This window comes from Capra hircus, chromosome 11 (assembly GCF_001704415.2).
Source record: "Capra hircus breed San Clemente chromosome 11, ASM170441v1, whole genome shotgun sequence".
NCBI lineage: Eukaryota > Metazoa > Chordata > Mammalia > Artiodactyla > Bovidae > Capra > Capra hircus.
In genome coordinates this window covers 66,292,880-66,314,279 of record NC_030818.1, presented here as the reverse complement: position 1 = coordinate 66,314,279, position 21,400 = coordinate 66,292,880, and the positions used below count along the sequence as shown (strand labels likewise).

At 42.7% G+C, this 21,400-nt stretch overlaps 2 protein-coding genes across 3 annotated transcripts in view; one reads left to right on the top strand and one right to left on the bottom strand.

Annotated features, from left to right (window-relative positions):
- PNO1 (partner of NOB1 homolog) lies at positions 4,999-14,789 on the bottom strand. 2 transcript variants are annotated; one of them, XM_005686813.3, is made up of 7 exons: positions 14,431-14,789; positions 14,056-14,205; positions 11,791-11,874; positions 11,538-11,598; positions 11,181-11,298; positions 6,501-6,571; positions 5,058-5,608 (listed from the first exon to the last, which is right to left on the bottom strand). In XM_005686813.3, exons 1-7 carry the CDS (start codon positions 14,635-14,637, stop codon positions 5,541-5,543), a joined length of 759 nt encoding a protein of 252 aa, XP_005686870.1. In that variant the 5' UTR covers positions 14,638-14,789; the 3' UTR covers positions 5,058-5,540. The 2 variants fall into 2 exon arrangements, with proteins under 2 accessions (XP_017910926.1, XP_005686870.1); XM_018055437.1 differs by lacking the exon at positions 11,181-11,298 and having other exon boundaries at positions 4,999-5,608.
- WDR92 (WD repeat domain 92) overlaps positions 15,044-21,400 on the top strand; it is a 30,900-nt gene continuing 24,543 nt past the window's right edge. Inside the window, exon 1 of the mRNA XM_005686812.3 lies at positions 15,044-15,346. Coding sequence (XP_005686869.2) covers positions 15,164-15,346 — 183 coding nt within the window. The 5' untranslated portion in view covers positions 15,044-15,163. The remainder of the gene's footprint in view (positions 15,347-21,400) is intronic.

Genomic DNA, 21,400 nt, shown 5'->3' with positions numbered 1-21,400 from the left:
TTGAGTGTATCTGCAGTGGTCTTTAGGCTTCCCCAGCCATCGTGTGTGCGTGCGTGTGCTCAGATACATCTGACTCTTTCGCTACCCCATGGACTCTTTGCCCGCCCACCGGGCTCCTCTATCCATGGAATTTTCCAGGCAAGAGTACTGGAGTGGGTTGCCGTTTCATCCTCCAGGGGGATCTTCCTGACCCAGGGATCAAACCTGCTTCTCTTGCGTCTCCCGCATTGGCAGGTGGATTCTATACCACTAGCACCGTTGGATGGGCTTTCTTCATTCTTTCAGATTTTTTAAAAAACTTTGGTGGGTTGATGTTTGATCTTTGACTATAAAAAAGTAAGTCTGCTTTGTCACTGGGTGAAAACAGGTCAATATGACCTGGAGAACCCAGGCTGTCACCCTTCCTCTACTTCCAGCCTCCCTGCTTCCTCTGTAGGCCTTTACAGCCTCTTTCCTGACAAGGAATGCTTCTAAGGGGCTCGGCCATCTCGCAGTTCAACAGGAGCTCTCCTGGCCACCGTTTAAACACGCTAAACTTGATTCTCCTTTTACCCCAGTCTTCTTCCATAACATTGAACCTCGTCTTATCTGATTCATGTTATATTTATCTTCCCTGGTTATTCAAATAACATGAATGAAAGCTCCCTAAGGGCAGGGATTTCTGTCCCTTGTTCACTGATAGACCTGATTGTCTAGATTCTGCGTAGCTCTTAGCGTTTACTCAATAAATACTTAATGAAGTAGGAAACACCTTGTTTCTACAGGTTGTGATACTAAGATTCTGTTCAGTACTTTGGTTACTCTTCATAAGCATTAGTATTGGGACTTTTATTCATTCAACAACTTTGTAGGGTTCCTAAGCCATGCCTGCACTATAATGAGCACTTGAGAGTCTTGCGACAGGTAAATGATGTACCTGGCCCAGATGAAATATAGGCTCTTGGTGTTTTATACCCAGAACACCTATATTGTCAGGCATGTACTAGTTACGAGATACTGAACACTGGGTTCCTGACTCTTCATGGGTTAGTTAAGCTAAAATCAATAGGTAACATTTAAGCTCTAGGTCTCCCTTTCTTTCCTTAGTTCTGATGGTCTTAAGAGTCGAAAAGATGACTTAAAGTGAAACAGCAATCCACAGAATGGGAGAAAATTCTTGTAAATCACATATCAGCTAAGAGATTGTTAGCTGGACTATGCAGAGTTACACTCAGAAACCAAGAACCTGATTAGAAGATGGGCAAATTACTTGGACACTTCTCCAGAGGAGGTAACATATAGCCAGTGCCACAAGAAAAGATGTTTAGTATCACTAGTCATTATGGAAATGCAAGTAAAAAGAAGATATGACTTCATTAGAATTGCCATTAGCAAAATAAAGGTATTGGTAAGGATATGGAGTAGCTGGAATGCTTGTGCATTGCTGGTGTGGATATCAAATGGTGAAGTCACTGAGGAAAATGGTATAATGGTTGGTTCAAAAAAACAATTAACCGTGTGTGTTTAGTCCCTCAGTCATGTCTGACCTTGCGACCCCATGGACTGTAGCTTGCCAGGTTCCTCTGTCCAGGCAAGAATACTGGAGTGGTTTGCCATTCCCTTCTCCAGGGGATCTTTTCAATCCAGGGATTGAACCTGGTATGACCTGGCAATACTACTTCTAGATACTTAACCAAGAAGTTCTAGGGACCTGTAGAGGTATTTGTGCACCCACATTCATAGCCGTAGTAGTCACAATAGCCAAAACTTGAAAGCAACCAAAACATCAATGATGGATTGATAAGGAAAATGTGGAATATTATTCAGTTATAAAGGGAAGGAAATTTTGGCACATGCTATGTAACATGGATGAACTTTGAAGACATGCTAAGATAAAAGAGCCAGTTCCCAAGGAACAAATACTATATTCTATTTATGCAAGTTCCTGGAGTCATCAAATTCATGAAGACAGAAGGTGCAACAGTGGTTGCCAAGGGCTGGGAGGAGGTGAAAATAGCGAGTTGGGTGTTGAATGGGTACAGTGTTAGATGGGGAAGATAAATGTTCTGGAAATGAAAGGTGGTTGATGGTTGGAGGAGAATGAACTTAAATGTCATTGAGCTGTACAAATGGTTAATGGTGAATCATGTATAATTTACCACAGTTTAAAATTTAGAGTAGACAAGATGGTAGAAAAAGAATCTCGGTTTTTCTGGATGCTCTCCAGGACTTAGAAAGAAATGGTGTTCAAGCTCATCATATATGCCTTGAAACAATTCTTAGTCTTCAGAGATTCCCATATGCTCAAAAATCTCTCATTACATTAGCTCCCATTTTAAGCTAAGGCCCACTGCCACTTCAACCTTTCACTAACCCTGTTGGTTTAGTCACTTAAGGTGTGTCTGAGTCTTGAGACCCCATGAACTGTTTCCCTTTCCATGGGATTTCCCAGGCAAGAATACTAGAGTGGTTGCTCTTTCCTTCTCCGGGGGATCTTCCCTGACCCAGGGATCGAACCCGCGTCTCCTGCATTGCGAGCAGATTCTTTCCTGTTGAGCCGCCAGGGAAGCCCTTGGGCAGCATAAATCTGACAGCTAAGCAGATCAAAACAGTGAATCCTTGCTCTCCCGAACCTCGAGATTATCGGTGTCCCTGAATAACCCTAGTTTCTTTCACCAGATAAGTCATTGACACTTGTAGAATACAAGCATTTTACAAGGTATAGGATGGTTATGTTCATCATCACTGTATACTCAATATTATCTAATGTTAAGCATGCTGTCCCATGGCTCCGGAATCACGGAGGTTACGTCTCTTCCCCAGGGCTCAGTGAACATAGCTTTCTTCTGTCAATAGGATGAGAACTGGAGTCCAAATCTTCTGGAACAATAGGAAGAAACACGAAGGTCTCTTCCCTTATCAGCCAGAGTAAGAAAACACTCCTAGCCAATGCAGCAGTTAATATGTTAATAAACTGTTACATGATGTTATCAGAAATTGTACTACATACTGAGAATTGAAAGATTAGGGGCTTTAGGGTGGGAGGCAGACACTTAATAGCAGGATAGCATGATAGATGCCACAGAAATATGGATCAGCATGGCTAAGGTTCTCAGCGTTAGTCTCCAGGCCTTAGAGAATTTCAAGAAATGATCTGAACTACCAGATCAATTACCACTGTCACATAGTTAAACTGATTACACTTCTGTACGGTTCCAATCTAAGAATGGGTAAGGGGGTGATGGTGGTGCAGAGGTAAAGAATCCGCCTGCCACTGCAGGGGATGTGGACTGGGAAGAGGCCTTAGCAGAAAGTGAAGAACTAAAGAGCCTCTTGATGAAAGTGAAAGAGAGTGAAAAAGTTGGCTTAAAGCTCAACATTCAGAGAACTAAGATCATGGCATCCGGTCCCATCACTTCATGGCAGATAGATGAGGAAACTGGCTATTTTTCTGGGCTCCAAAATCACTGTAGATGGTGATTGCAGCCATGAAATTAAAAGACACTCCTTGGAAGGAAAGTTATGACCAACCTAGACAGTGTATTAAAAAGCAGAGACATTACTTTGCCAACAAAGGTCCGTCTAGTCAAGGATATGGTTTGTCCAGTGGTCATGTATGGACGTGAGAGTTGGACTATAAAGAAAGCTGAGTGGTGAAGAATTGATGCTTTTGAACTGTGGTGTTGGAGAAGACTTGAGAGTCCCTTGGACTGCAAGGAGATCCAACCAGTCCATCCTAAAGGAGATCAGTCCTGGGTGTTCATTGGAAGGACTGATGTTGAAGCTGAAACTCCAATACTTTGGCCACCTGATGCGAAGAGCTGACTCATTTGGGAAGACCCTGAGGCTGAGAAAGATTAAGGGCAGGAGGAGAAGGGGACAACAGAGGATGAGATGGTTGGATGGCATCACTGACTCAATGGACATGGGTTTGGGTGGACTCGGGAGTTGGTGATGGACAGGGAGGTCTGGCGTACCTGTGGTTCATGGGGTCGACAAGAGTTGGACACGACTGAGCGACTGAACTGAACTTGGAGTAGGAAATAGCAACCTGCTCCAGTATTCTTGCCTGGAAAATTCCACAGACAAGAGGAGTCTGGCGGGCTATAGTCCACTGGGTCAGAGTCCAACACAACTTTGAGCACACACGCCTCTAACATTTTGTTTCTCTTTAAAGTCCCAAGCAGTACTAATTCCCTATTGGGTGGGGATGCTTGATCAGGGAGAGGCTCAGCAGTATCCCAGATTTTAGCAACTGCCAGAGAAATACATTTGCTCTCTTGTTACTGATAACTCTAACTATGTAAGAAAACTTAAAAAGGAAATGCAAATAATACCAAAAGATAACTTCAGTTTAGCATAGAGAACCTGTGTTTTCCCAATCAAAATTATGCTTTTTAAAAAAAATTCAACATAAAATGTTTATGGTTACCGAGCAATGGTTCATTTCAGTCCAAGCGCTCTGAAAACTGTGGACCCATGCCTCAGAAAAGTACACACCCTCAGTGGTCAGAGTTTTGTATCTGATTTCCTAGACAAGGCATGGCGAGTAGGCAAGTACATGCTGAAGCCTATGCAGACCAACAAAGTGCCAACAAATTCCAACTTTCCGAAAAGTTAGGAGTAAAATGGTAGCGTACACATACTCTCTCCATGCTGCTGTGCTGCCAAAGGACAAAAAAAATATTGCTGGGACATTTCCAGCCATTTCCCACTGGATTTCCACTGTAATACTAAGTACATCTAATACCAATGCAGTGTACAGGCTAGTTTGGGACAGTGGCATATGTAACACATAGAACTCTTAATAGCAATACTTAATACTTGTTCTTACATGTACTTTCTAATTAAAGTTTTGGTCAAGGGTTGTGGAGATAATATACAAGAGAATACTATCATCACAGTCACAATTTAATGAAGTGAGTTCATTAAAAAAATGTGTAATATGAATCAAAGAACATACAGGCAGATGCTTGTTAAAACAATCTATTACATTTGCAGAATATAGTAGTTTTCTTAGGGGTAAAAATTCTTTCACTACATTTCATCTTACTACTTAGAAGAAATATACCCAATACTTAGTAAGGTTTGACTGCTTTTATTGAACACTTATTTTTACAAACTGCAAAAATAGGTACAAAGATTAGTCTTTCTTATTTCATAGAGGATATTCAAACTGCTGTTTATGACCTGGATCTAAAATATTCACACACCACTCACTATTAAGGGTCGTAATTCAGAGAGATTTTCTGAGATAATTCTTTTAATTACAACTGACAGAAAAGAAATGTTTATAAATTTAGAAAACATAAATTTATAAAAAACTCAGAAAATAAAGAACTGTTAAAGTAAGAGGTTTCCCCCCAAATGAGAGGATTATAAACTACGCAAACCTGCTACATGTGATTTAAAATGGAAACAATGATAAATTATACTTAATGTGCTAGTATAATAATGGTACCCATGACTGAAAAGTTCTTCCTATGGTGTTGGGTGACCACGTGTAGAAGTAAAGTCTTTTTCTCTATAGAGGTCAAAGATTAAAAGTCCTTGATGTGAAATCAGAATCGGTCTGCCGCTCTGCTAGCCACAGCTCGAATATTGCCATAAACCTTTGATGGAGGATTTCCTGCAGGAGAAAATAAAAACGCTTATCTTCACAAATATATGTATAGATGCTACACAGACAACAGCCTCCAACACTGCCTAGAACTTTTTCCCACTGGATCCTCCTTAAATCAACAAAAGAGCTGTAAAGGAAGCCATACAAATACCCTCCCAAAACTTAAAATCCTAAGTGCCAAAGACACCAGGTTGTCAGAGTATTTCGAAAAGCAGCTGGTCCAGTCAGACCTGGGCATGCGTACTAAGTCACTTCAGTTGCGTCTGCCTCCGTGACTCCATGGGCTGTAGCCCACCAGGCTCCTCTATCCATGGGATTCTCCAGGCTAGAATACTGGAGTGGGCTACCATGCGCTCCTCCAGGGGATCCTCCAAACACAGGGACTGAACCCGCATCTCTCGTATCTCTTGCACTGGAAGGCAGGTTCTTTACCACTAGCTCCACCTGGGAAGCCCCAGCCTTGGACACCAGAGTGAATTCCATGTGTTTCCCCAGCAAGCGCTATAGCCTGCATCTCTGACCACAGGTGACAGTACTTTGTGGTCTGAAGATGGGACCAAGTGGGTAATTAAAACAACTGATGCTCATCAGCAGCTCCCTTTTAGCTGAACCTAAAACACTGCCCACTGCTACTCTGGAAGGGGTCCCAGTGCGTCTCCTCAGGGGGACACAGCCATGATGTAAGCAACATGCTCCAATGAGCCCTTTCTCTTGGGCTCACAGATGGAATCCAAGCAAAAATACTCCAGCTTCCTCTCTGGGCCAATACTTGCCAACCCCCGAGAGTTTCTGCCTGCTACCTTTATCAACTGGGCCCTAAAGTGAGACCCAATGTGATCTGAGTTCCTAAATTCTCTATTCCTTTAGAGAAAACAGCAGAGGAAGAGACTGCGGTTACCCAGAATGAGGTTGCAAATGGCAGTTCTTGCCATCTTGATGTTTTGAAAAGAACCAAGGATGTGAACTTTCCTGCAAGAGATAAAGTGAGACAAGTTAGCCACAAAAAGCATTTCCTTAACTAAGTCCCATGATCCAGAAACTCTGGAAAGATGACAGATGGATTTCTAAATAAAGGTGGTGGTGATGGCCCAACACTGTAAATATACTACCATTCACTCTGAAAGGAAGGATTTTATGGTAAGTGAATTAAAACCTAAGTTCTTCAAGATTCTTGGTGAATAATGGCTTCCCTCCATTCAGTACTCTGCATACGCTAGGGCTTTATATACATGTTCTCATCATTTAATCCTCACACAAGCTTTATTAGACAGAAGTTATTCCCACATTACAGATGAGAAAGAAGTTTGGGAGAACTCAAAACACCAGTCCAAGATGACACACTGGCAGAACTGAGATTAGATGCAAATTAGATGCATTAACTATACTTAGTTAAAATATATTTGGATTTCAAATGCAAATATTTCTAAAAATGATCTAAATTTCTTCATCACTGAGGATTATCCAGACCCCTTTTACTGTGCATTCCTTGCTGAATGGCTCCAATTAGACTGATATTATAGCATTTCACTTTTTGCTTCCCTGATGGCTCCCAGGGTAAAGAGTCTGCCCGCAATGCAGGAGACCCGGGTTTGATTCCTGGGTCGGGAAAGTCCCCTGGAGAAGGAAAAGGCAATCCACTCCAGCACTCTTGCTTGGGAAATCCCATGGACGGAGGAGCCTGATAGGCTACAGTCCATGGGGTTGCAAAGAGTCGGACATGACTGAGCGACTTCACTTCAAAATATCAGTAAACTTAGGAAACTGAAGCCAAAATCTACAGGGGAAGAACCCTCTCCCAAAGCAGAACACTCTTCACACCACAGGCTCAGACATTTCTGAAACTGGAGTAAAACTGAGGCTAAAAACAACAGAACAAGTTAAAGTCAGTTCAAGCTGATCCCCAGGTTTTCTTCCCCACTCTAGGCAACAGGCAACCATCCAACTACCCTTTCTTTTACTCCAGTAAAATTAAGGTGGTAAGCGGCTCACTGGAGAAGGCGAAAGACTTGGGGTCTCGACCAGGGGCACCAGGCACAGCACAAGTAGGAAGACCATGACCAGAACGGAGGCAATGTCATGTGAACATCCGCACAGTGAAAGACAGCTGGCTTCCAGACGTTTGTCAGCAGAAGGACTGGAGAATACGTCTCAGGGGAAACTGGCCTCAATGGGAAAGACTAAAGATACTGACATCAGGGCTTCCCCAAAGGGAACAGCCTGGCAATCACCCAAGTGAAGCCCAACAGTCCACCAGTCTCCCCCACCCCCATCTCCAAGCACCCCGAGCCTGGGGTTTCTAGTCTACTCCTTATGGTCCCACTTTTACACAGGACACTCTCACTATAACGAATCAGAACCCGAGGAAAGCATCTAATACAAAGAGTAGGCGGCGTGACCAGCAGGCGAAGAAAGCGGCACAGAAACTTCTGCAGGGAGAAAAGAAAACCAGAACTAGTGCCATGAGAAAAGCGGTTCTCACTCACTCATGAATCAAGGACAGGATATTAAGGAGACTGCAGACAAGGATAAGCAGCTCTGAATGAACATCATTTACAACAGAGTGGAGGACATCTTCAAGACCAGGTCTCACCAAATGTCCTTCCTGTGCTAAGCCAGCTCCAGGACCATCTGTGCCACCAAAACAAAGCAGGACAAAGAATCCAAGAACCGAGGGGCTCAAACACCAAAGGCACCAAAGGGCACTGGGGAAAGAAGCCAGGATGGCAGCTGTGGGCCAGGTAGAAGGGAACAGTGCTTTGGGAACAGAAACCTCCAGCAGAGACTTCAATGTCTGATATGTCTAAGCCCACCAAGAGGAGATACAGGTATAGCGTTCTAGTCACTGCAACACTGAGGAGGCACAGAGACACATTAAGCGTGACTTCTTCATGTGACAACAAAGGGGCAAAGGACAGATGAGCCCACTATACTATCTGGCTCAGCTGGTAGTACTCCAGTACCAATGCATACTCAGACAACACTGAGCGGGAACTGAGCAAAACCCAGAGTACAGGGAGGCGAGCAAACGCCGGCTGAAAGGCTGACTGAGGGTGGAGAGGGAGGCGGGGGACGAAACAGTACAAGTCTTCCTCTTTCACAGGAGAAAATCAACAGTGAATCTGAAAAAAAGAAAAATGAAGCTGGTATATAGAGATATTTGGAGATACAAAGATAAATAACGTTTAAAATTTAGCTAGACGAGCTCAGTTTGAAGACTTGAAATTTCCTCCCTCGGAGGTGGAAATGGAAGTAGACAGTGGCAAGTTTAAGCATGTGTATATATAACTTTGACAAAAATAAAACTGTAAAAGTCAGGCACGAAAGATGAGGAAATAGAGAAGCAAAAACACATACAGGGTGAGTAGTTTAGCTACTAAAACAAACAAAGCTTCAGGGCAGTAGTTGGAATGGGATGTATGTAGGTCTCCAGACATAAGCAGCACTCTTTCCCATTCGATATACTGAATGTATCTGGAACAAATGGATGTTAGTTTTATATCGTGTTCACATTCTACTCTGCCAGGTTTTCAGCAACTCATCAAAAAGAACATTTACAGGTGCATAGCAGTCCATCTTATTACTATGTCATAATTAACATGAGTTGCCGAACACATGCATTTCCAATTAGCCTACCTACAGTAAAAACTGGAGGACAGTATATCTCTTTGCTGGTACTTGGCACTGGAAAAAAACCTACTGCTAACCACCAACAAACTGGAGAAACTTGAAACCACATGCTATCTAAAAGAAGTCATGCACTAAAGACTACATACTGGGTATTTTTAACCTACATGAATTGCAAGAAAAGGCAAAACCCTAGTGACAGGAAGGAGATGAGCAACGGCCTGGGAATTGGGAGGGGTTGCAAAGATGCACAGGGAACTTTTGGGGTGACACAGCTGAGTGTGGAGGGATCACAGGACTATATAGACTATTTGCCAGAATCTCACTAAATTACACCTAAAACAGGTGACTTTATCTGAATGAAAATCATACTGTAATACAGCTATTTAAAAAATGAATTTGACAAGGAAATTTTAAGCCAAGCCTTAGAAATAATACTTGGTGGTGGTTTGTCTCTAAGTTGTGTCCGACTCTTGTGACCCCATGGGCTAGCCTGCCAGGCTCCTGTCCATGGGATTCTCCAGGCAAGAATACTGGAGTGGGTTGTCATTTCCTTCTCCAGGGGATCTTCCCGGCCCAGGAAGCAAACCCAGGTCTCCTGCATTGTAGGCAAATTCTTTACTAACTAAGTTATGAGGGAAGCTTTTATAAATTATAAACTTAATATAATGTCCTAACAATAATTAGAATTACAGCAAGTCAGTTACATTTTAAAACTTCTAAATTAAAAAACTATTAGGACTGTATATGATATTTTAAAGTATGGTACACATTTCAAAATTATTGAAATTTCTAGTTCAAGAGAGCTTTTCCCATGACTCTGGAGCCCCATCTCCAGGCTCCAGTCATGAAACGTCAACGCTGTAACACACTTACCTTCAGGTAAACAGGGCCACCAATGCAGTGTTAACAGTTTTATACTTAAGTATAAAAAATAGTCTAAAATTTAGATTTGAAAATAATAGTGAGCCCCTCAGCTCAGAGCAAAGATGAGATGACTTTAAATAAAATTATTTCTGGATTTAGTAGCAGGCAGATCCCTCCTCTTCACAGTCAACTGCTTCGTTTCCCAACTTCTCGGCACTGTATAATCTCTGCGCCATCTGCCAGTAACCCCAAGCTGGTAAAGGAGCGGCTTCATCCGCAGGCAGAGAAGGGTAATCCCAGCTTCACTTCCTGCACTCTTATTTTAAGCCCATATCATCTTACCGATGTTCACATATAACTGCTCTGTAGTTTTCCCAACAATGTGCAACACGCATCTTCCCTTTATGAGAGGCCTTTATATATTCGTGCGTGCACATGTGTATATATACATTTATGTTATTTTTTTATTGAAGGATAATTGTTTTACAGAATTTTGTTGTTTTCTGTCAAACCTCAACATCAGTCAGCCATAGGTATACATATATCTCCTCCTTTTTGAACCTCCCTCCCATTTGCCTCCCCATCCCACCATTCTAGGTTGATACAGAGCCCCTGTTAGTCTCCTGAGCCATACAGCAAATTCCCACTGACTGTCTATTTTACACATGGTAATGTAAGTTTCCATGTTACTCTTTCTATACATCTCACCTTGTCCTCCCCTCTCCTCATGTCCATAAGCCTATTCTCTTTTTAAAGTAAAGACTCAATGGCATTGAACCCGCATACTTCTTGCTCTCCTCTACTGATTTAATCGGCTTCCGTGATATTAGTTAAATATTCCCCTGTCATGTAATTTAACAGTGATTCTCAACATTTCCTTCATTGCAAACTGAGAAAAAAGCTATAATATCTAAGATTTTTCTCAACTAAATCTGCTCTCAGTGTAGCTAACTGTTCAGCCAAAAGCATATCCTCACAAAGATTTAGAGGTTACGTCATGCATAAATACAATCTAAATTACTTCTTGAAACCATCAAAAGACCAAATGTAAATTATGACAATAGTTTTCTCAAGACTACATACTTACACATCAGCTAAAACTATCCGTGTCCGGGTCACGTTCTCGATGGTGAATTTGGTTTTTCCTCCTTTGCCAGCAATTCTGCCTATTGCCCTGGACAGGTGGTCTCCCTTTAAAGGTTTAACTAAATGAGAAAAGCAAGACCTCAGGAAGGAAGCCATTCCAGCATTACCCACTTCCACAGGAGTTTAATCATTAGCCAAATTTCCCTCCTAAAAGACACAAAACATGCATTTTTTTAAAAGCTGCTAAGAATATGGCTCAACTGATGCTGCCGGAAATCTGAGAGTCATGCAGAATACAAAGTCAGCAGTAAAAAAGTACCATCCAGGAATTCATACAAAAAGACCACCATACACTCACCATCTGTAATTTCAAAGGACTCTAGAAAGAGGTCATCCAGTCTAATAAGGGCAAGTGCATCCTACAATACAGAAATACATACTGTGAAGTGCTTCCATTCAAGTACCTGTGAGTGAGTGAGTGTTAAGCTAACTCATAAATTGTAAAACTAGAACACTCAACTTAAAAAACAAAAAAAATGCCCAAATCTATCAAAACATTCATGTGGAGTGTTTTCTGAGCTCCCCATTTCAGCTATCATGAAATCACTCACCTCCACCTGAAACCCAAGAATGAAGGCTTTCACAAAATCAGCTGCTTTTGTCAGAGCGCTAACATCTTTAGTTTCTTTACAAGTCTGTTTAAAAAAAAAAAAAAAAAGGTGGGGTAAGAGGCACAAATTATAGCTGGAAATGAAAATGGCAACATTCTAGAAACTACTAGGACTGACCTTTCCCATTATTATAATTTCCTTCACCATCACCCTTCCCAGTATACTCTCTGTGACCCAGTTTTTGGTGAGGTAAGTACTGTGTTTAGTTTTCAAAACAAAACTTTGCTAGCTCCAGGGCTGGGCAGTTCCCCCCAAATACTGTAAAAAAAGACCAACTGGACTCCATGGCTGACCTGACTCTGGAGCTACTGGCAAGATTCCTCCACTCACTCCCATTCTGAAGGACCTCCATCCTCAGTTCATTTCCATCCAAGCTGGTCCTCTTCAGTGCCATCTCCCTGGGAGTCCAGGTCTAACCTCCCGACTTCAACCACCATTCCTGTGCTGATGTTGCCTTCCCAAAGTAACAACTCTAGTACTAACTACCAAGAACGGTTTAAGCAATGATCCTGCCCTCAAAGATTTTATTTGATAATCACAGAAAATAGGTGCTCTTCATAAAATGCCCACCCCTGTAAATGACATGCACTGCAAAGGTACTTGACACACTATAGCTCTGATCTTCATGTCAACCTAAATTTAAGCAAGATAAATACTTTTACATTAGAGGAAACTCAAGTACCAAAATGAAAAAGTAAAATCTGAACCTGGATCTGCTTCCAAAACCATGAGTTCTACTCTCCCACACAGACTCACAGTTGAGTTGAGGAGACTGTGTTTGTATTTGGCAACTTTGAAACCATGCAGGGTTGTGTAACAGCACATTTAAAACTATAGATCCCAGTCCCAATTCCATATGTGACCTTAGGCACGTCTCATGAATGCTCTAAGTCTTAAGTTTTCTCATCTGTAAAATAAATTGGAACAGAAGAGCCTGAGAGGTCCCTACCAGCACTGATGACTTTGCCCAAGATACTCCTTGGCCAGTTTCCTCACATCTATTAGATGGGGTATGTTATCTACCTCACAGGGCTGTTCTCAAGAACAAAATGATGTAATGCCTGCCAAAGCGCCACTCTGTGTCTGGTACAGAGCAATATCAACAAACATCAGAGGAGTCCAAACTGATGGTGCTGCAATACATAATCAAGAGATTCTGACAACTACTTTATTAAGCCTTTTATCAATCAGCGAAACATTAAGTTTAAGCCCTGAAGACTAGACTGAAAAAAATGGACTGGCAGTAAAGGAGAAAGAACTTGAGCTAGATTCTGAAAGATGATGAAACTGAAGTAGGAAGGAAAAGGAAGCAGGGAGGAGAAGGTCTTCACAGAGCATAAGGAGGGACAAGAAAAATGTTCAAAGCAATGGTAAGAGGACTTGGGAATGAGACTCCTAATTTAAAGGCAAATTCAAATATTTGTATCTTTCAGAGATACTGTAGATATCAAGATATCAATAAAAGCAGTGTGGTCTGGGAAAATTAATCTGGCTCTGGCAAGAAGGATGGAGAAGCGAAATGGGCTTTAAAGATATTAAGGAAAGCAGACTTATAAGCAAACAAGTTCTGGCAGAAAACCATAAAAACCTAAATGAAACTGACAGTGAGAACAAGGAGAAATTCTGTCAAGTTCTGTATTTTAAAACTCTGCCAACTATTTAGGACAGTGCCTCTCTGCTTTGCTCCATTATTCTAATCCCTCAACAGAAATAAGTCTATAACAACCCTGATAATGAATCCTTAAAATGGAAGATATAATTAATTTGGGTCACCGATTCGGATGCAAAATTGGAACCCACAGGAAAAAAACCGCAAAGTCTATTAATTTTAATTGTCCACCTCCTAGACTGACATCATGGAATGAATAAACAAACATTTTTACATAATTTACACTTACTCTCAAAACTTATTTTTTCCTAAAAAGTAACACTAAAATATAGTACCTGTACTACAGCAAGTACTTCGGCTGCTCATTTACATACTTCTGTTTACGATAACCTCTTTATTAACCCTTTAATCAATCAACCCAGAACACTATTAAAAATGTGCTGAGACGCAGCTGGTAGTTTAGTTTAGTTTCAGGTCAAACTGGAAGAAACTCATTCAACAAGATAAGTCCCACTAAGAATTCCTAGAAAGTCTGTTCTTTCTTCCTAGGACAGAAAAACCTCAGCATATTTTAAAGTGGTTAATAGTCTCCTTACTCTGATTTCAACATTCCTCGATTTCAAGTTAAAGCGTATCTGAAGTCCCAAATGCTCCACAATAGGAGTAAATATCTTCAGCCAGTTCTCTTTTAGTGGCGTGTATCTGTTAGCTGGGACTGGAATTTTCCTGGTTTCTTCTTTCCCATTCTATGACAAAAGAAAACACAACTCAGCAGTTGTTTAAAGCAATGAGGGTGAAGTTGTAACGACAACTGATCCTCAAAAAGCCTCCTTTAATTGGACAGATTAAACACCAGGAGAGTCGCCGCTCTGAGCTTCACTCCAGAAAAAGCGTCAACATCACCCAGAGGCCACCGGGCCGACCCGTCTCTGGCCCCAGCCCCGTTCCTGTTCCTCGGTCCCAGCCAGTACCAGGAACCCGTCCCCGGAGAGGGGCGGGAAGACGGGCCTCTTAGCGGGTCGGGCTTCCTCGGTGTCCATGCAGGTCGCGTCGCCTCCCTCCTCCAGCGTGGACGGCTGCTCGGCCTGCCGTTTCTTCGCCCGCCGGCCACCTTTGCGGGTGACCTGACTGAAGCCGTCCTCGGCCAACGGGCTCTGTGCCTCCATCACGCTTTCCATTCTCCAGAACCTCCAGCCCCAACCTCAGCTTCCAGCTTCAACACGTGCGAGGCTGTACCGCGCAGGCGCGCCTCGTAGGCCCCCCCAACCTCCGCCAACCAGCCCCAGGGCTCCGCCCTCTTTCCTAAGACGTCCCATGAGGGGGACCTAAAGCGGGAGTTTCTGCGTGTTTGTTGGTGAGGAGGAAGGGCTGTCCTAAAATATGCCTGATTCTTAGGTTCGCCCTCTGCCCCCACCTCTCGCAGTCAGCACGCTTTATAACCCATAATCTGTATCTGTACGAAAGGTACTAGGTAAAGCCATAAACAAGTTTGTGTTGTTGGGGAAGGAAACTCTTGTGGGCCTGCACTAGAGCATCCGGCATTATCTGAGAAACCTAAAACTACTTGTTAGGTTTCTAGGGGCGCCTACGGCAGGCGGGAGGGACAAACTATCCGTAACGTTTGGACTCTGGTTTCCAGGTTTGTTTCGTCAGGGTTTGTTGGCTGTGTCCCGCTTGGCGGAGGCGAAATCTCTCGGCTGGACCATGTCGGCCTTTGAGAAGCCTCAGATCATCTCCCATATCCAGAAGAGCCTCAATTACACGGTGTTTGACTGTAAGTGGATGCCCTGCAGCGCCAAATTTGTGACCATGGGCAACTTCGCACGGGGCACCGGCGTCATTCAGCTGTACGAGATCCAGCAAGGGGACCTAAAGCTGCTGCGGGAGGTGGGTGCCGGGTCGAGACCTCCCAGTTCCAAAATCTGGGACTGCTGCTGGAGGGGGGTGCGGATCTTGGGGGCGGGAGTTCTGCGTTCCTTTTTGCCAAAGCCTTTGTCCAGCGTCCCCCCAAAGCGGTGCTGAAACTGCGCGGGAGTAGCGAATCTGACCGGAGACTGAGGAATAATTCGGACGTAAAACGCTTTCGTTCGAGACCTGAATTCTCATCGGGCTAGTTCATTCCTGCTTTGCTGGTCCCTTCCTCCAGCCATCCCCACCCCTCTCCCAGTCCAGTGCGAGGTCCCTGGAGGCGACGTTATAACTTCACATTTAAATTCGAGGCGTTTCTGGGCAGTGCGCATTTGTTTGTGGAGAGTCTTTTTTTTATTTATTTTAATTAGAGGCTAATTACTTTACAATATTGTATTGGTTTTGCCATACATCAACATGAATCCGCCACTTTTGTACACGTGTTCCCCATCCTGAACCCCCCCTCCCACCTCCCTCCCCGTACCATCCCTCTCGGTCATCCAGTGCACTAGCCCCAAGCATCCTGTATCATGCATCGAACCTGGACTGGCGATTCGTTTCATATATGATATTATACATGTTTCAATGCCATTCTCCCAAATCATCCCACCCTCTCCCTCTCCCACAGAGTCCAAAAGACTGTTCTATACATCTGTGTCTCTTGCTGTCTCGCATACAGGGTTATCGTTACCATCTTTCTAAATTCCATATATATGCGTTAGTATACTGTATTGGTATTTTTCTTTCTGGCTTACTTCACTCTGTATAATAGGCTCCAGTTTCATCCACCTAATCAGAACTGATTCAAATGTATTCTTTTTAACGACTAAATAATACTCCATTGTGTATATGTACCACAGCTTTCTTATCCATTCATCTGCTGATGGACATCTAGGTTGCTTCCATGTCCTGGCTATTATAAACAGTGCTGCGATGAACGTTGGGGTACACATGTCTCTTTCAATTCTGGTTTCCTCAGTGTGTATGCCCAGCAGTGGGATTGCTGGGCCATAAGACAGTTCTTGGAGAAGGCAATGGCACCCCACTCCTGTACTCTTGCCTGGAAAATCCCATGGGTGGAGAAGCCTGGTAGGTTGCAGTCCATGGGGTCGCAAAGTGTCGGACACGACTGAGCGACTTCGCTTTCACTTTTCACTTTCATGCATTGGAGAAGGAAATGGCAACCCACTCCAGTGTTCTTGCCTGGAGAATCCCAGGCATGGGGGGAGCCTGGTGGGCTTCCATCTATGGGGTCGCACAGAGTTGGACACGACTGAAGCGACTTAGCAGTAGCAGAAGACAGTTCTATTTCCAGTTTTTTAAGGAATCTCCACACTGTGCTTCATAGTGGCTGTACTAGTTTGCATTCCCACCAACAGTGTAAGAGGGTTCCCTTTTCTCCACACCTTCTCCAGCATTTATTGCTTATAGACTTTTGGATCGCAGCCATTCTGACTGGTGTGAAATGGTACCTCATTGTGGTTTTGATTTGCATTTCTCTGATAATGAGTGATGTTGAGCATCTTTTCATGTGTTTGTTAGCCCTCTGTATGTCTTCTTTGGAAAAATGTCTGTTTAGTTCTTTGGCCCATTTTTTGATTGGGTCATTTATTTTTCTGGAATTGAGGTGCAAGAGTTGCTTGTATATTTTTGAGATTAGTTCTTTGTCTGTGGAGAGTCTTTTAATAGGTCCAAGATAGTAAAATACTTGGTCATACAAGCAGAGCCAAAGCAGGCACTAGGATGCCTGCTATGTAATTGGAGGAGACAATCCAAAACAATTATTCTTTCAACAAGTGTCAGTTGATTGCCTGGTATTCTCCAGCTAGTAAATGACAGACAATGTCCCTGATTATTACCGAGTTTTTTTTTTCCTAGTGGGAGAGAGAATCAATTAAATAATCAAACTAACAATACATAAAACACAAACTGAGATGAATTCTCTAATGTAAAGGCACATGGTTCTATGAGAGTAAAAACAAAACCAGAAAACCAGATTTGCATTGAGTAAAAGCTAAGTAGGTCAAATTAGGAGTTGAGATTTCCAAGAGGAAACAGCTCAGCAATGAGGGAGAGAGATTATCTCCTTTTGGAACAAAACAGCAGAGAGGAGGCCTTGCAAATGCTGTAGATCATTTAAAAGATTTGTGCCTGTTTTTGTAAGAAAAATGGGACTTCAGTGAAGGGCTTTAAGCAGGGTGTGGCAAGGTTAGGTTTACAAGTTTTGTAAAGATTACACTAATGGAAGAATTGGAGAATAAGGATATTAACTAACATTTTTATATCTGCTTACTAGTTTTTAAATGCCTTTAGAGCACTCCAGTACTCTTGCCTGGAAGATCCCATGGACGGAGGAGCCTGGTAGGCTGCAGTCCATGGGGTTGCTGGGAGTCGGACACGACTGAGTGACTTCATTTTCACTTTTCACTTTCATGCATTGGAGAAGGAAATGGCAACCCACTCCAGTGTTCTTGCCTGGAGAATCCCAGGGACAGGGGAGCCTGGTGGGCTGCCGTCTATGGGGTCGCACAGAGTCGGACACGATTGAAGCGATTTAGCAGCAGCAGCAGCAGAATAAAAAAAAAAAGATAAGTTATACTCAGATGTTAGCACTGTCATAGACTACAGGGAAGTTTGTAACTCCAAGGACCAAAAATTATGGAGAGAATCTGCTTGGAGGAGTTAGGGCCTCAACTGATAGGCAAAGGATGCATACACTTTCTCTAGGAAAGCTTAGATTAGAAAGTATGTAAGGCCTCATCCCATTTTAAATTTCTATAAATGCTACTTTTCTTGTTCAGATTGTCTTTGCTGGCCAAGCACTCTGCTCCTAAACAAGGCATGTTCTTTCCTACCTTTCCTTATGTTTTTCATCATTTAGCCCCTAGTCACCTGTTGCTATTCTAAGATCCAGTTCAGATTATTTGACTATTGACATCTCATTCCTGATCCCCACATAAAGTAACTTTTCTTTATTGCTTTCCTATGGTACATAAGTACCATTATTATCTGTGCTAGAAATATATCCTTCTGTCCCATGTATCTCTAATTAGATTATAAACTCCCAGAGAGTAAGGACAGTTCTTTCTTTAGTGTGGTATAAAAGAGCAGCCACTCAATAAGTGACTTGTTAAAAGAATGAATGAATTTATGTCTGTAAAAGGATATAACTTGGAACACTTAAATATTGATTTATTAATCACTAATTGATTGAGGCCAGGAGTTTGAACATGTAGGAAACATTGAAATTGGAGAAAGAAAATGGGGAACTATTAGGAATAAATACTAGTCAAAACTCAACTCTGACATTTTTTTAGTAGGGCTTTATGACTTGTGTACATTTCATGAATACACTTGTTTTGTAAAGAGAAATCGTGTTCTTTGTCTCTTCTAGAGTTCTGGAAGATTCTAGCAGTATTTTTTTTAAATAATTTTGCTTTTTAACTAAAGTAATGTATGTTCATGATAGAATATACCAAAAATATAGATAGGGAAAAGAAGTAAATTGATGTCACCCACCTCAACACTAGGAGTATCCACTTTTTATATCTTCACCTGTATCCTTTGACTCTTCTCTTTCTCTACCATAAATTTTCCATTGAGAACCTATCATTTCAAGGTACTATGATAAAGAAGGACCAAAGATATTTGAAAGACGAGTCCTTCCTCCTAAACAACCTACTGCCTAAAGTGAGGGAATAACAAATGCACAAACAGATTTAAGAGCTTACATTGTATTTGGCTGTGATGATGCCGTGGAAAAGAATATAGGTTAAGAACAGTCCCAGTGATTCTCAGCTCTTACTGTGCTCCAGGAGCATCTGAATGTGTATCATTACTGTTGTTTTGGGTGTACTTGGGTGTACGTGTTTTAAAATATTCATGCCTTGGTTCCACCCCTGGAAACTGATGCACTGGGACTCTTTCTTGCCTCTAGACTAGTTTGAGTCCCAGACATCAGTATCTTTTAAACTTCCAACAGATGATTCTAATGAGTAGTAGGGTTGACTATCTTCATTGGTTAGTCACTAAGTTGTGTCTTATCCTTTTGCGACTCCATGAACTGCAGCCAGCCAGGCTCCTTCTGTCCATGGGGTTTCCCAGGCAAAAATACTGGAGTGAATTGCCATTTCCTCCTCCAGGGGCTCTTCCTCACCCAGGGATCAAACCTGAGCTTCCTGCATTGGCAGGCAGGTTCTTTACCACTGAGCCGCTTAGGTACCTTTCAGTTCAGTTCAGTTCAGTTCAGTTCAGTCGCTCAGTCGTGTCCGACTCCTTGCGACTCCATGAATCGCAGCACGCCAGGCCTCCCTGTCCATCACCGTCTCCCGGAGTTCACTCAGACTCACGTCCATCGAGTCAGTGATGCCATCCAGCCATCTCATCCTCGGTCGTCCCCTTCTCCTCCTGCCCTTAAATCCCTCCCAGCATCAGAGTCTTTTCCAATGAGTCAACTCTTCACATGAGGTGGCCAAAGTACAGGAGCTTCAGCTTTAGCATCATTCCTTCCAAAGAAATCCCAGGGCTGATCTCCTTCAGAATGGACTGGTTGGATCTCCTTGCAGTCCAAGGGACCCTCAAGAGTCTTCTCCAACACCACAGTTCAAACGCATCAATTCTTCGGCGCTCAGCCTTCTTCACAGTCCAACTCTCACATCCATACATGACCACAGAAAAAACCATAGATTTGACTAGACGGACCTTGGTTGGCAAAGTAATGTCTCTGCTTTTGAATATACTATCTAGGTTGGTCATAACTTTTCTTCCAAGGAGTAAGTGTCTTTTAATTTCATGGCTGCAGTCACCATCTGCAGTGATTTTGGAGCCCCCAAAAATAAAGTCTGACACTGTTTCCACTGTTTCCCCATCTATTTCCCATGAAGTGATGGGACCGGATGCCATGATCTTCGTTTTCTGAATGTTGAACTTTAGGCCAATTTTTTCACTCTCCACTTTCACTTTCATCAAGAGGCTTTTTAGCTCCTCTTCACTTTCTGCCATAAGGGTGGTGTCATCTGCATATCTGAGGTTATTGAGATTTCTCCTGGCAATCTTGATTCCAGCTTGTGTTTCTTCCAGTCCAGCGTTTCTCATGAGGTACTCTGCATAGAAGTTAAATAAGCAGGGTGACAATATACAGCCTCGACGTACTCCTTTTCCTATTTGGAACCAGTCTGTTGTTCCATGTCCAGTTCTAACTGTTGCTTCTTGGCCTGCATACAGATTTCTCAAGAGGCAGGTCAGGTGGTCTGGTATTCCCATCTGTTTCAGAATTTTCCACAGTTTATTGTGATCCACATAGTCAAAGGCTTTGGCATAGTCAATGAAGCAGAAATAGATGTTTTTCTGGAACTCTCTTGCTTTTTCCGTGATCAGCGGATGTTGGCAATTTGATCTCTGGTTCCTCTGCCTTTTCTAGGTACCTTTGGAGCTTCCCAAATGCATTTTCCTTTCTTTTCCCTCTTTTTCCCTCTTCTAAAGCTAAGTTAGTGTCTAGCTATCATTGTGCTAGTTGAATTATTAGTTAAAAAATTAGGAAACATAAAATATTAGGAAACTTGATTTTATCCTTGTAGAACTACTTCAGCCTTGTGCTCCAGGGTCTGTGGGTGCAGGATAAAAAGGAAGGAAGAAAATGGGTCTTTGTTGGTGCCTCCTTATTACTAATCAGATAGATAGGGAATGAAGGCAGGGTCTTCGTACACAATTGAGTAGTTTGTTAAACTGCACACAGGTATCTGGCCAAGGGTTCAAGTGAAGGCTGAAATCCATCTCTCTCCAGCTTTTCTCCTGCTGTGTGTAACTTCCATCAGCCTGTAGAGGGCACCTTCCACCCTCACCCCCCATCCCCCCCACCACTTGGCCCAAAGGACTAGGGGTGTCCCTGAAAAGTGCCACATTTGGGAATGTTTATACTTTAAAAATTAGTAATAATCTAATAAAGTTCTGCTCTCTTAGCCCCTATGCCACTGAATTCACTGCTTGTTAACATTTGGTTGACTAAACCTTTTAATGTTAATTAAGTAGTGCCAG